The sequence below is a fragment of the Squalius cephalus genome, assembly GCF_949319135.1.
Source record: "Squalius cephalus genome assembly, chromosome: 1".
NCBI lineage: Eukaryota > Metazoa > Chordata > Actinopteri > Cypriniformes > Leuciscidae > Squalius > Squalius cephalus.
Window position 1 is genome coordinate 63092462 of NC_137122.1, and position 13229 is coordinate 63105690.

The window sequence follows — 13229 nt, forward strand, 5'->3', positions numbered from 1 at the left end:
CAAAAATTTATTTCAAAAAAGTTTTTACGCTCGCATGAGGTGTTTTTTCAGGCAATTCGAAAAAGAAATATTTCGCAAAACTGCAATGGAAACAGTTTTTGCGCATTTACAGGTCACCTGACGTAGATGACGCGGTGTGTTTGGACAGAATACGAGACAGAGTTTTATTAAAGTCTTTATTAAACTCATAAAAGACAAAATAATTACAGGAATTAACGGATTCTAAACCTCAAATAAATGCCACAATCAAGACCTCGCAGCAGATATGAGGGAGAAACACCCAGAAACACCTCATATGTGCCGCTCACAAGTATAATAAGGGTCATTCCTTACCATTAAAGCTTGGAAAACACACATACATCTCCTTCCATTAATAATAATGGCTAATGCAGTGGCTGGGATATACTATATAAACCTACCAACGTGCCATGGTTTTTGGATTTACTTATCGCGAGAGGAAGTTTTAGTCGCATAACATCAGTTAGTGGAAACGCGTCATTTCGCAATAGTTTTTTGTCGACATCTAGAAAAAATCGCAAATCTGTAATGGAAACGCGCCAACTGACTCACAGACAAATCACTTACTCTCAGACAAACGACACACGCGTCAACAAAAGACGACGGTGAATAGAAAGAAGATGCATCAGATTGTCCAGTCATGATTTCTGCTCGATGTTGCTGAAGCAGTTTTCGAAACAAAAGGATTTCTATTGTCATTTCAAGACAGCAATACCTAGTCTTTGCTTTGTCGAAACACAGATTCACAATTTGGGTGAAATACATATTTGTTTTCCGATCAAAGTTCAGGATCAAAGTTCAAACGTGTGTAATTCCTTGTCACCTCACTTTTTTCAATTCAGCCTTACCTATATAAAGTGTAAAGCCTCAGTGCAAATCATCTCAACTGTTTTGTTTGTTGTAGATCCATTGCAAGTTTGCTGCAAATAAAGATTTTGCATAGGTAGTCCAAAACAAAGAAACAAAAAAAGGAATTTAATGAGCTGTTAATTGGCTGATACTCTTGATACCCAGAGAGAGAGAGAGAGAGAGAGAGAGGGAGGAAATGAAGACACAAAAAGACTCTTCGAGGTGAAAAACAAAACAATTTAAGAAGTTTCCAGAAAGAGAGACACACACACAAAAGCAAAACCCAAAAACTTATTGTACAATAACTAAACACTTCCCACCAACCACCATGGAAACTATGGTGACCTTGACAGTGGATTTGGTCTTTGAGAGTCACATTTTAGTCTAAATTGCAAAATAAAATTGCAAATTCATGTTATTTGGCTTTAACATTCACCACTTGAGGTGAAAATGAATGGCCTTGCAGGACTCAGTGAGTGAGTGAGTGAGTGTGTGTGTGGGGAGAGTAACACACACTCTCACCTCAAACTTGTGCCGCAGCTCCAGGTTGATGTCGCTCTCCTCTGGGATGGGCACGTTGTAGTACTCACCCTCCTCCTGGTTCAACATCTTATACCTGTCACACACCAGAGAACGGCACACACAGCTGAAAACAGCAGAGAATCTATAGGGATAAACACATTTAGGCCGATACCGATAACCGATAATTCTTCATATTTGAAATATATTGGCCGATAAATCTAAATCCACATTTTTATATAATTTTTGAGAGCCTGATTACAAAAACAAAAGTCTCACCATTAAAATCCATGTCCCAAACACACAATTATATTGTTATCGTTATCGGCCCCCGATAAGAAAATTTGGCCGATATATTAAAGCCGATAAATAATGTGTTATTTCCTTCAGCTGTCATATCAGCTACATAAAATTATCATGAGAGCATTATAATTGTGTGTTTGGGACATGGATTTTAATGGTGAGACTTTTGTTTTTGTAATCAGACTCTCAAAAATTATATAAAAATGTGGATTTAGATTTATCGGCCAATATATCGGTTATCGGCTTTCAAATATGAAGAATTATCGGTTATCGGTATCGGCCAAAATTTGCATATCGGTGCATTCATAATTACCATGGTACAGTAAAAAAAGAAAAAGTATGGTACAGTGATAGTAGCTGTCACGATATGCATGAAAGCAAAGACGGTAGTCGGATCTAAATGCAGCAATTGAATTTAATTAACAAAGACTTGGCAAGACTCAGAACTGGAACAGGGATTACTCATGGAAGATACATACATTCCTACATACAATAACTGACCCCGAACAAGAGAACACACAGGGTTTAAATACACAGCGGGATGAGGGAACGAGACACAGCTGGGGCAAATGAGCACAATAATCAGGACCATACAAACTGAGAAGACAACACACCTGAAACAAGGGAACTAATTAACATGACTAGCAGACTAGGACTAACTGAATACAATGAACAGGAACAAGAAACTGAATGTAAAAACCAAAGACAGAAGACACAAACCAGAAACATGACAACATAACACACCGTTACAGTAGCATACTGTGGTAATGCAATGGTCAACTTTATTTTATATAGCTCTTCTTTATACAATACTGATTGTTTCAAAGCAGCTTCACGGTGATAACGAGGAAAATAACAGAATAAATGATGCAAACTTCATCAAATATGAGACAAATTTAAGTTGGACTCTAAAAAACAAAAGTGTTGCTTGGGTCAGTCTGTAAAAACCTCAAACTTCCACTTTAAAGGGGTCATGAACTGGATTGTTTTATTATTTTATAATGTTGCCTGGGGTGCCCTTATAATGTTAGTATTATTTTTACATCAAAAATTGTCATAATTTATAAATAAAAGCCATTTTTCCCAGCCTGATTTCAGCCTTAGATTTGAACGCTCCGTTTTAAGGGGCGTGTCTGCTGTGAGACTGCAGTGCAAACGCCCACTGCTGTGATTGGCTGACATGCTTGCATATAAAATAGCTAGTATTACATGAACTCTCTCCAAAACTTTTACTACGTTTTTACTAATACAGCTATCGAGATTAACAAATCGTGAAAAGTATCGTTTAAAGCATTATATTTAAACCTATTCCATCACATGAAAGGTTGCAGCATGATGAGCACTGAGCAGATGACAGACAGTCTGTTGATCGCGTGAATAAAGATCTTATCATTGCAACGCAATTTTTGCACTCTCACAAATGCTTACACCAAATCACAATGCAAACACGATGTGAGTACACAGTAAGAGCTTCGTTGTGTAGTGTAACAGTGTCATTATTTCATCACTAGTTTGGTAAGTGTCCAGATAAGCTCTCGCGGCTCGCTCGCGCTGTGCTGTTTGATTGACAGCTTGGGCGATTAAAAGGGATCGTTCTTTGATCGCTTTCTGTATATAATTTAATAACAGTTTAAAAAAGATTATTTTCATAATACTACGAGAAATGATGTGAAGTTGATCGTTTAGTCACTGATGCATAAACAGTATTGAACGATTTTAAGAGAAATATCTGAACTTGAATAATTACACAGAAATAACTGATCGCAGATCAGGCATTAGAATACACATGGTTACTTACATGTTGCTGGCAGATCCGTGTCGGGAAATTGTGATTGACTGATTTAATAAAGTTTAACCATGCTGGAATCCGAAGGAAGCTTATGCAGACTGTCTTCTTCCACAAACAGGCGCTGCACAATATTTAGTAAACAGCATGTTTATTGCTTGGAAGTAGCTCGATCCGGTAGCAATTATCATGTCGTCCTATGTTATTTAGCATGTTTGGGCGAATCGGTGGGCGGGGCTAAACAGGCCGTGTTGAAGTAGGCGTTGATCTTCTTTTGTGGAGGCGGTGTTTTATCCTCTTTGACGTCATAGTTCCCCACTTTGAAAAACGAGTCGTTTGCTGAGCCTGATGTCTATAAAAGCTTTTATTGGACTAACAAGGTAGATTTCAGTTCTGAAACTTACAGGATATTATTATAGTATGATGATCTCTTATCTGTCAAAAGCTCAAGGGAATTTTGATTTCTCAGTTCATCACCCCTTTAAATTCAATAATTTTTAGTCAAAAAAACTGAATCAAACTTTGGCCTCATATGACACACACAAAACCTACAAAAACAAAAAAACATGGTCAAACCTGTGCAAAATTAGGACATTTTTGTGTAGAGGTTTACATAATACATTGAGAAAATTGGAACGTGTGTGAAACCAGTTTACAGTTTATAGAAAAAATGTGTTTATAGCTCTGAGAATAATAAAGAGATGCGTGAAAGGTTTGGGAACTTGAGCTCACTGAATCGGTGATAGTGTGTAAGCAATCGAGAAGTGTAAGGCAGATCTACGCGTTTATTTAGAGCATGGCTGATGAACACACTCACACTCATGAAGCGATACGCATTACACCGCTCGACTGCAGCTCATGAATGAAGGACTCGATCACTTACACACTCTGACATCTGTGTGTTCTGCCTTTACTAACACACACACAACTTCCTGTTGACATAAACATGACATCATACAGCTGAGGCAGTGGATCTGATATGTGTGTGTGTGTGTGTGTGTGTTTGTGTGTGTGTGTGTCTATGTCTGTGTTGTGTGTATGTGTGTGTGTGTGTGTGTGTGTGTGTGTGTGTGTGTGTGTGTGTATGTGTGTGTGTGATATTAAGTCTTGTTTTCTAAAAAATAAAAAAGTCATGCTTAAACTAAGCAGAAACACATCTGCTAGTGGGGAAAGACGAATACATTATGGAAGTATAATAGTAACATTGAGGCACAGGAAACAGGAAATGATGTGGATAAGAGATTGTGGCTAATGGTTACTCTTCCTCTGTGAACATGGATTATCTTATCTTTTTGCACCATTGACAAATGTTTTCTGCATAAACTCTCTTAATTTTTAGTAAACCTTGGAGAAAACAAGACATGATGGCTAAAGTTATTTATCTTGAGAAAGTGTAGCTGTGTTTGTGTGTGTTTGACTCACCATCCGCTCACAGGAGCTTTGATGAGCCGAGTGAGTGTGTGTGTCCATGTTTGTGTGTGTGTGTGTGTGTGTGTGTGTGTGTGTGTGTGTGTGTGTGTGTTTGACTCACCATCCGCTCACAGGAGCTTTGATGAGCTCAGACACACCGAAGGACATGGAGCCCATGAAGTCATTACGAGTGGTTCTGTCCCAATCCCACACTTCCACTGACAGACGCCGCTCCTTATCCGTCACCTTCAGCTTACTGCACACACACACACACACACACACACACACACACACACACGCATTAACCTGAGAAAACACATCTACAGTGTGTGTGTGTGTGTATATATGTGTGTGTGTGTGTGTGTTTCTGTGGACAGACATTTGTATAATGACATGGGTATTACACTGGTATTACAGTGTGAACGTGATTTACGAGGACATTTCCTGAGTCCTCCTATTTCAAACGGCTTTAAAAACATAATAAACTGTTTTATTCAAAACGTAAAAATGCATAAAGTTTCCTGTGATGATTAGGTTTAGGGGTCGGGTTAATGTGTGTGTGTGTGTGTGTGTGTGTGTGTGTGTGTGTGTGTGTGTGTGTGTGTGTGTCTGTGTGTGTGATGGGTAGGTTTAGGGGTTGGGTTAGTGTGTGTGTGAGATGGGTAGGCTTAGGGGTCGGGTTAGTGTGTGTGGGTGTGTGTCTGTGTGTGTGATGGGTATGTTTAGGGGTCGAGTTAGTGTGTGTGTAGGTGTGTGTGTGATGGGTAGGTTTAGGGGTCGGGTTAATATGTGTGTGTGTGTGTGTGTGTGTGTGTGTGTGTTTGTGTGTGTGTGTCTGTGTGTGTGATGGGTAGGTTTAGGGGTTGGGTTAATGTTTATGTGTGTGTGTCTGTGTGTGTGATGGGTAGGTTTAGGGGTCGGGTTAGTGTGTGTGTGTGTGTAATGGGTAGGCTTAGGGGTTGGGTTAGTGTGTGTGGGTGTGTGTCTGTGTGTGTGATGGGTAGGTTTAGGGGTCGGGTTAGTGTGTGTGAGTGTGTAATGGGCAGGTTTAGGGGTCGGGTTAGTGTGTGTGTGTCTGTGTGTGTGATGGGTAGGTTTAGGGGTCGGGTTAGTGTGTGTGAGTGTAATGGGCAGGTTTAGGGGTCGGGTTAGTGTGTGTGTGTGTGTGTGTGTGTGTGTGTGTGTGTGTGTGTGTGTGTGTGTGATGGGTTTGTACAGTATAAAAACCATTATGTCTATGGAATGTCCTCACAAGTATAGCAAAACAAACCTGTGAGTGTGTGTGTGTGTGTGTGTGTGTGTGTGTGTGTGTGTGTGTGTTTACTGGCAGACTCACAAGATGAAGGACTCGTTCCAGGTGGGGTTGAGCGAGGAGCGGATGGTCCTGGTCTTCTGTTTGGTCTCATTCTTGGGATCTGGGATGAGTTTGAGCTTCACGTACGGGTCTGAGAGCCCATTGGGGTCCATGGGAATCAGGTTTCTGGCCTCACCCACTGATTCATGAGAGACAAATCACAGTTTGAATTGGAAGGTCTCTTTCAATGCTAAAGAAGTAAATGTGTTGACATGAAAGGTTAAAAATATAATTATGCACCACTGTCGTCTAAAATAAAAGATATACGACTAAATATAAGTAACTTTGCAACTACATGACAAATAGCAATAGAGTATTAGTAGACTGTCTGCTTAATATCACACACACTCACTCACTCGCACGCACGCGCACACACACATGCGGGGGGGGGGGGGGGCAATCAATAGCTAAATCAATAACTGTTTTTACAAATTAGGACAAATGTGAATATTTCAAGCAAGTTTTTATATATATTAATAAAATGTAAGTTTTCTGCTAAATGATTCACTGGCTTCAACTGACATGGTAAAAAAAAAAACATGAAACAAAAATGACAAACCTCTATATATCAATGGACACACTGCACTGATATTATCAGCCAAAAGGGGGAGACATGTCTCTTTCAGTCTCTCTCACAGGCAACTTAAACAGAGCGCAGTTTCCCCCTATATCTGAGTGTGTTCAAACCATTGTTCAAATCTCTAAAGCAAAGAAAACTGACAGCTCAGGTCTGACGGTGAAAGTGATCGTGGCCATTAACTTGACTCTTCACATCGCCTACACTTGGTTGCTGACAAAGAGACGTCAACAAGAATCAAGGCTTTTTCAGCGGCTGTTGCTTAGATACGACATCCATGAGGAGCGCGCGCCACGCTCATCCGTTTGCTTTTTTTGTGTGAGTGAGTGTGTGTGTTTGAGTGTGTGTGTGTTGTTGATGTTTTTTGATGAAATACCATCCATTGCTTATGATTCCAGCTCAATCTCTGTTCTTGTGACTTGAAACAAAACTTGTGACTTTTCTTCTGGAAATTATATTTAAACCAAAAGTTATCCAGAAAAAAAACATTGTACTGTACATGCAATGACAGTATAGTTCATCAACTATACAAAACAACTGCATTCAATGTATAAAACCATGGTTTATACTGTTTTCAACCAAAAACATAAAACTTTTTATGCATTTTGGCCATTCGCCATTGGCCATGGTCTCTGAGCTGTTTCTCTTTTAACAGCTTCTGATTGGCCCAAATCACTTCTTACGTCAGCGCGTTCTGACCTTGTACATGCAAAACACCGGTAATCTTCACTACGCTTTCAAATAATGGTGATTTACTGGTAATGTTACAACTTCCCTTACTGGTAAATTGCCGGAACCGATTTACCGGTATATTTGAAAAGGTCCTGTTCACACATGATCTGTTACGTAATTTACCGGTATATTTGAAAAGGTCCTGTTCACACATGATCTGTTACGTAATTTACCGGTATATTTGAAAAGGTCCTGTTCACACATGATCTGTTACGTAATTTACCGGTATATTTGAAAAGGTCCTGTTCACACATGATCTGTTACGGTAATTTACCGGTATATTTGAAAAGGTCCCGTTCACACATGATCTGTTACGGTAATTTACTGGTATATTTGAAAAGGTCCCGTTCACACATGATCTGTTACGGTAATTTAGCGGTTTATTTGAAAAGGTCCTGTTCACACATGATCTGTTACGGTAATTTAGCGGTTTACTTGAAAAGGTCCTGTTCACACATTATCTGTTACGGTAATTTACTGGTATATTTGAAGAGGTCCTGTTCACACATGATCTGTTACGGTAATTTACCGGTATATTTGAAAAGGTCCCGTTCACACATGATCTGTTACGGTAATTTACTGGTATATTTGAAGAGGTCCTGTTCACACATGATCTGTTACGGTAATTTACCGGTATATTTGAAAAGGTCCTATTCACACATGATCTGTTACGGTAATTTACCGGTATATTTGAAAAGGTCCCGTTCACACATGATCTGTTACGGTAATTTACTGGTATATTTGAAGAGGTCCTGTTCACACATGATCTGTTACGGTAATTTAGCGGTTTATTTGAAAAGGTCCTGTTCACACATGATCTGTTACGGTAATTTACCGGTATATTTGAAAAGGTCCCGTTCACACATGATCTGTTACGGTAATTTACTGGTATATTTGAAGAGGTCCTGTTCACACATGATCTGTTACGGTAATTTACCGGTATATTTGAAAAGGTCCTGTTCACACATGATCTGTTACGGTAATTTACCGGTATATTTGAAAAGGTCCCGTTCACACATGATCTGTTACGGTAATTTACTGGTATATTTGAAAAGGTCCTGTTCACACATGATCTGTTACGGTAATTTAGCGGTTTACTTGAAAAGGTCCTGTTCACACATTATCTGTTACGGTAATTTACAGGTCCTGTTCATACATGATCTGTTACGGTAATTTAGCGGTTTATTTGAAAAGGTCCTGTTCACACATGATCTGTTACGGTAATCTACTGGTATATTTGAAAAGGTCCTGTTCACACATGATCTGTTACGGTAATTTAGCGGTTTATTTGAAAAGGTCCTGTTCACACATGATCTGTTACAGTAATTTACCGGTATATTTGAAAAGGTCCTGTTCACACATGATCTGTTACGGTAATTTACCGGTCCTGTTCATACATGATCTGTTACGGTAATTTAGCGGTTTATTTGAAAAGGTCCCGTTCACACATGATCTGTTACGGTAATTTAGCGGTTTATTTGAAAAGGTCCTGTTCACACATGATCTGTTACGGTAATTTACCGGTCCTGTTCATACATGATCTGTTACGGTAATTTAGCGGTTTATTTGAAAAGGTCCCGTTCACACATGATCTGTTACGGTAATTTAGCGGTTTATTTGAAAAGGTCCTGTTCACACATGATCTGTTACGGTAATTTACCGGTAAAGACTGTATGTGTGAAAGGGGCTATTTAATGTCAGTCCAGCCCTATCAACCACCAACAACACCTACACTGCTGTGGCACATTTTGCACAAACCTAGTGAAGACATCAATTACAGCTTCATAAATAATTCCTCTAACTGTTATTTATCTAGAGAGTATTATTGAGGTCTGATGATTGGTATTTTGCATCAGAATGTTTTGATGAAAACTTGCAGAGATTTCCTATTACTATGTTCAAAGAACATTACTATCAGTGTTTTACCACGTTGCCCACATTATGCCATCCTAAACTTCAGTAAATCATATCTTGCTGATCTCGATGGGTGGCAGCTTGAATTATGAGCTGATGTAATCTTCAAAGGCTATTTTTATATGTGGTTTTCCATGGACATTCAAATCGCACAAATAGCCTGAGAAATTTAGATGTGCTGTTACATAACCGCCAAATGTCCAGTGCACTGCATGCTGGGTTATCTGAAAATGAGCTTCTTCCCATTGTTTATTCACAACACACGAAGGGTCAGCCAAGATTCCTCCGTCTGATGTCAACCCAGAATAAACAAAGTCATATACAATATCAACAATAAATCTCAATCAAAACACTCAACCACATTTATCTCTGTCCATTGGGAGTCTGTACTAGATCCTTAACATGGATGAAAGCTCCTCAGAAATCTTCAGTATGGGTACACATATAACATTTCCGTAACTGTGAAAACCCAGCTAAAGTATATTTTGTGTGTTTCACTGTTTTCTACATAAAATAATCATAAAGAACATTCTGTTAAAATATATCCTTGATATGTTTAATATCGACTGAGTAAGACCATGTCAAAACTTTTGCTGAATTTTGGGGTCAGAAAATCATCTTTTTGAGAAATTCCAACGTAAAAAAAGGTTATTTTTAAAACTGCAACACATTTAAAGCAGAATTATCTAAAAAAAACTTTTAATTTCCTGAAAAGAATGTTCTTAAAAATAGGGATGCACGATATATCGGCCCCCATATCGGTATCGACCAATGTTCATTTTTAATGTTATCGTTATCGGCACAATAAGAAAATCTGTCCGATATATTAAAGCCGATAAATAATGTGTTATTTCCTTCAGCTGAGACTCTTCAGATGCGCACTGTTCAACATGATGGTTTTGAATTGCTTGAAATATGATTGAAATCAATCCAAAAAAGGAAAATACAGTAAAGTGCAACAGTCTGTCATATCGGCTACATAAAATTATAATGAGAACATCATTAATTGTGTGTTTGGGACATGGATTTAATGGTGAGACTTTTGTTTTTGTAATCAGGCTCTCAAAAATTACATAAATATAAATTTAGATTTAACGGCCAATATATCGGTTATCGGCTTTCAAAGATAAAGAATTATCGTAATCGGTATCAGCCAAAATTTTCATATCGGTGCATCCCTAGTATCATCGTGACTATGTGCCATATACCACATTATAGCTCTCATTCTCAGTGATATATTCTCCCATTTTCAGTGATATATGAGACATTTAATGGAAAATTTGCAAAGTTTTGTAAAAACAAGTCTATTTGTTATGGTGTGCATGTCTAAAAAGCATGAAACACTGAAACGAAAGTTACTTTATCCTTCAGTTTGATCTAATGCCTGGCAGTGGGAATAAAATGAGTCCCAGGTAAAACCACACAAAAGTATGAAGTGAATCCCAACTGGCAGCCAAATATCATCCACAGTCATCGCTTTAAATAATCACATAGTCATTGTGGACTGACACGCACATCTTTGGGCAGTGACGACTCTTAAGCGTTCAGCAGTTTTGGGAATCCAGAGAGACACTTGAGCCCTCCGTTACAAATGGGATCCACGAGGGAAGTGCTGATAGGAACCACCAACGCGTTTAACTGAAGCCATCGCCTCTGGGAGGTTATATAATAAAACCCTAGAAGAGGACAAACAGAAGTTCAGGCCTACAGAGAGCGTTCAGAACCAATGCCTCAAGGTCTCTTATGCAAACGGACAACTTTGAAACATAGACCAGACCAGAAGAAAAGCAAATATAATATGATTAATACACTCAATACATGATGAAAAGATTCTTAGGACAGTTTAATTATGAAATGAAACCTTTTAAAACATTTATTATGCTTTCGAATTACAGTCAAACCAAAATGTATTCAGACACCTTCAACATTTCTCATATAATCACGGTTTATTCGCTAGAGTTTAGAAAAGGGTAATAAAATATGACTAGAACTCAAACAATGAATTATGTTGAATATCTGTCAGCTGTTAAATTTAACTACACAATTAGATAATACCAGTTTAGCTCAACCAGTTACCAAGCAATGCTTCATTTTGTTCAGTCTGTGTGTAAAAAGAGCATTAGCAATTAAAGAAAAAACACTTCAGCAAAACATGGTCAGGTCAAAGTGTCTGAAGAATTTTTGGTCCCAAATTTGCATAAATGTCACTGATAGTCACTGTATGAAGAGTTTTTGAATACAAACAAAGGATAACAGGAACTGTGGAAAAACAAAGTAAAAGTCCATGAACTGAGCTAAACTGAACATAAATCTGTTATGTGATCGATCTACTGACCACACGCAGAACTTTCTACTGACTTTGGTGCTTTTTTAGTAAATCTGGCCCTATCCATCACTATGGCTTGCAAGTAAGTTATAGACTTTTAGTCAAGAAAAAAAATGGTCAGTAAGATTTTGTAATGTTTTTGAAAGAAGTCTCTTATTGTGAAATATTATTTAAAACATCTGTTTTCTGTTTGATTAATTTTTAAAATGTTAGTGATGGCAAAGCTGAATGTTGAAAACAGTTGTGCTGCTTAATATTTTTGTGAAAACCCGCGATACATTTCAGGATTCTTGGATGAATAGAAACTCCCAAAGAACAAATAGAAAATAGTAATGCTTTGTAACATTAAAAATGTCTTATGTATCAAATTAATGTATCCTTGTTAAATAAAAGTATTAATTAAATACATTCTATTAGTATTTTAATTAAATTATTAATTTTAAAAAATCCCAACAACCCCAAACTTAAAAAAAAAAAAAAAAAAAAATATATATATATATATATATATATATATATATATATATATATTATTTTTCTTTTATATATATTATTATTAGACTTTTCTAGGTTTGGAAAACACAACTTAAAAGTTCCCTTGTATTTGTGTAAGAGCAGCGGATCATATATAATATCATACCTTTTTGTTGGCAGAAGAAAAAAAATTTAAGTTTCCCCAGTTGCAGTGCCAGTGTCTATAAGAGCAGCGAAGCGATCACCAGTATGACACTGGTAAGACACCTCCACATGACAGTTTGTGTCAGTCCTGCTGTATTATGATTTCCCATGGGAAATTCCCTCTGTGTCAGATGCCCTGGGACACTGATACCTCTGATTTACAGCAGGGATCTGGTGCTCCACATCACAAGCAAGAGGAGAACAACCCGCTGACAAAATCAACATGACTTTCCATGCAGGCCGAGACTGGTTTAGTGCTAGCACCAGAACAGTCCCGCTGTTCATCACAAACATCTGATGAAGTGGGGTGACCAAACTGCTAGTAATTCTTATATCAAACACTATTATTCTTAAAGGAGTAGTTCACTTCAGAATTAAAATGTCCTGATAATTTACTCTCCCCCACGTCATCCAAGATGTTCATGTCTTTCTTTCTTCAGTCGAAAAGAAATGAAGGTTTTTGAGGAAAACGTTCCAGGATTTTTCTCCATATTGTGTCTTCAATGGGGTCCAACGGGTTGAAGGTCCAAATGAGAGTTTCAGTGCAGCTTCAAAGTCTCGACACGATCCCAGCCGAGGAATAAGAGTCTTATCTAGACAAACCATCCGCCATTTTATAACAAAAATAAACATTTATATACTTTTTAACCACAAATGCTTGTGTTGCACTAGCTGTGATGCGCCACACGTTACGTAATCACATTGAAATGTCACGCGTGACGAAGGCTTCATTGTTGTTTTATCCTTTATTTATACATTATTTTAG

At 38.0% G+C, this 13229-nt stretch overlaps 1 protein-coding gene across 2 annotated transcripts in view; it reads right to left on the reverse strand.

The window, feature by feature from the left end:
• The window catches only part of prkcab (protein kinase C, alpha, b), a 185666-nt gene that overhangs the window by 44502 nt on the left and 127935 nt on the right, over nucleotides 1–13229 (reverse strand). For both annotated transcript variants that reach the window (XM_079894726.1, XM_079894725.1), the window contains exons 6-8: nucleotides 6222–6378; nucleotides 5007–5141; nucleotides 1390–1483 (exon numbers count right to left, since the gene is read on the reverse strand). In XM_079894726.1, coding sequence (XP_079750852.1) covers nucleotides 1390–1483; nucleotides 5007–5141; nucleotides 6222–6378 — 386 coding nt within the window. The remainder of the gene's footprint in view (nucleotides 1–1389; nucleotides 1484–5006; nucleotides 5142–6221; nucleotides 6379–13229) is intronic.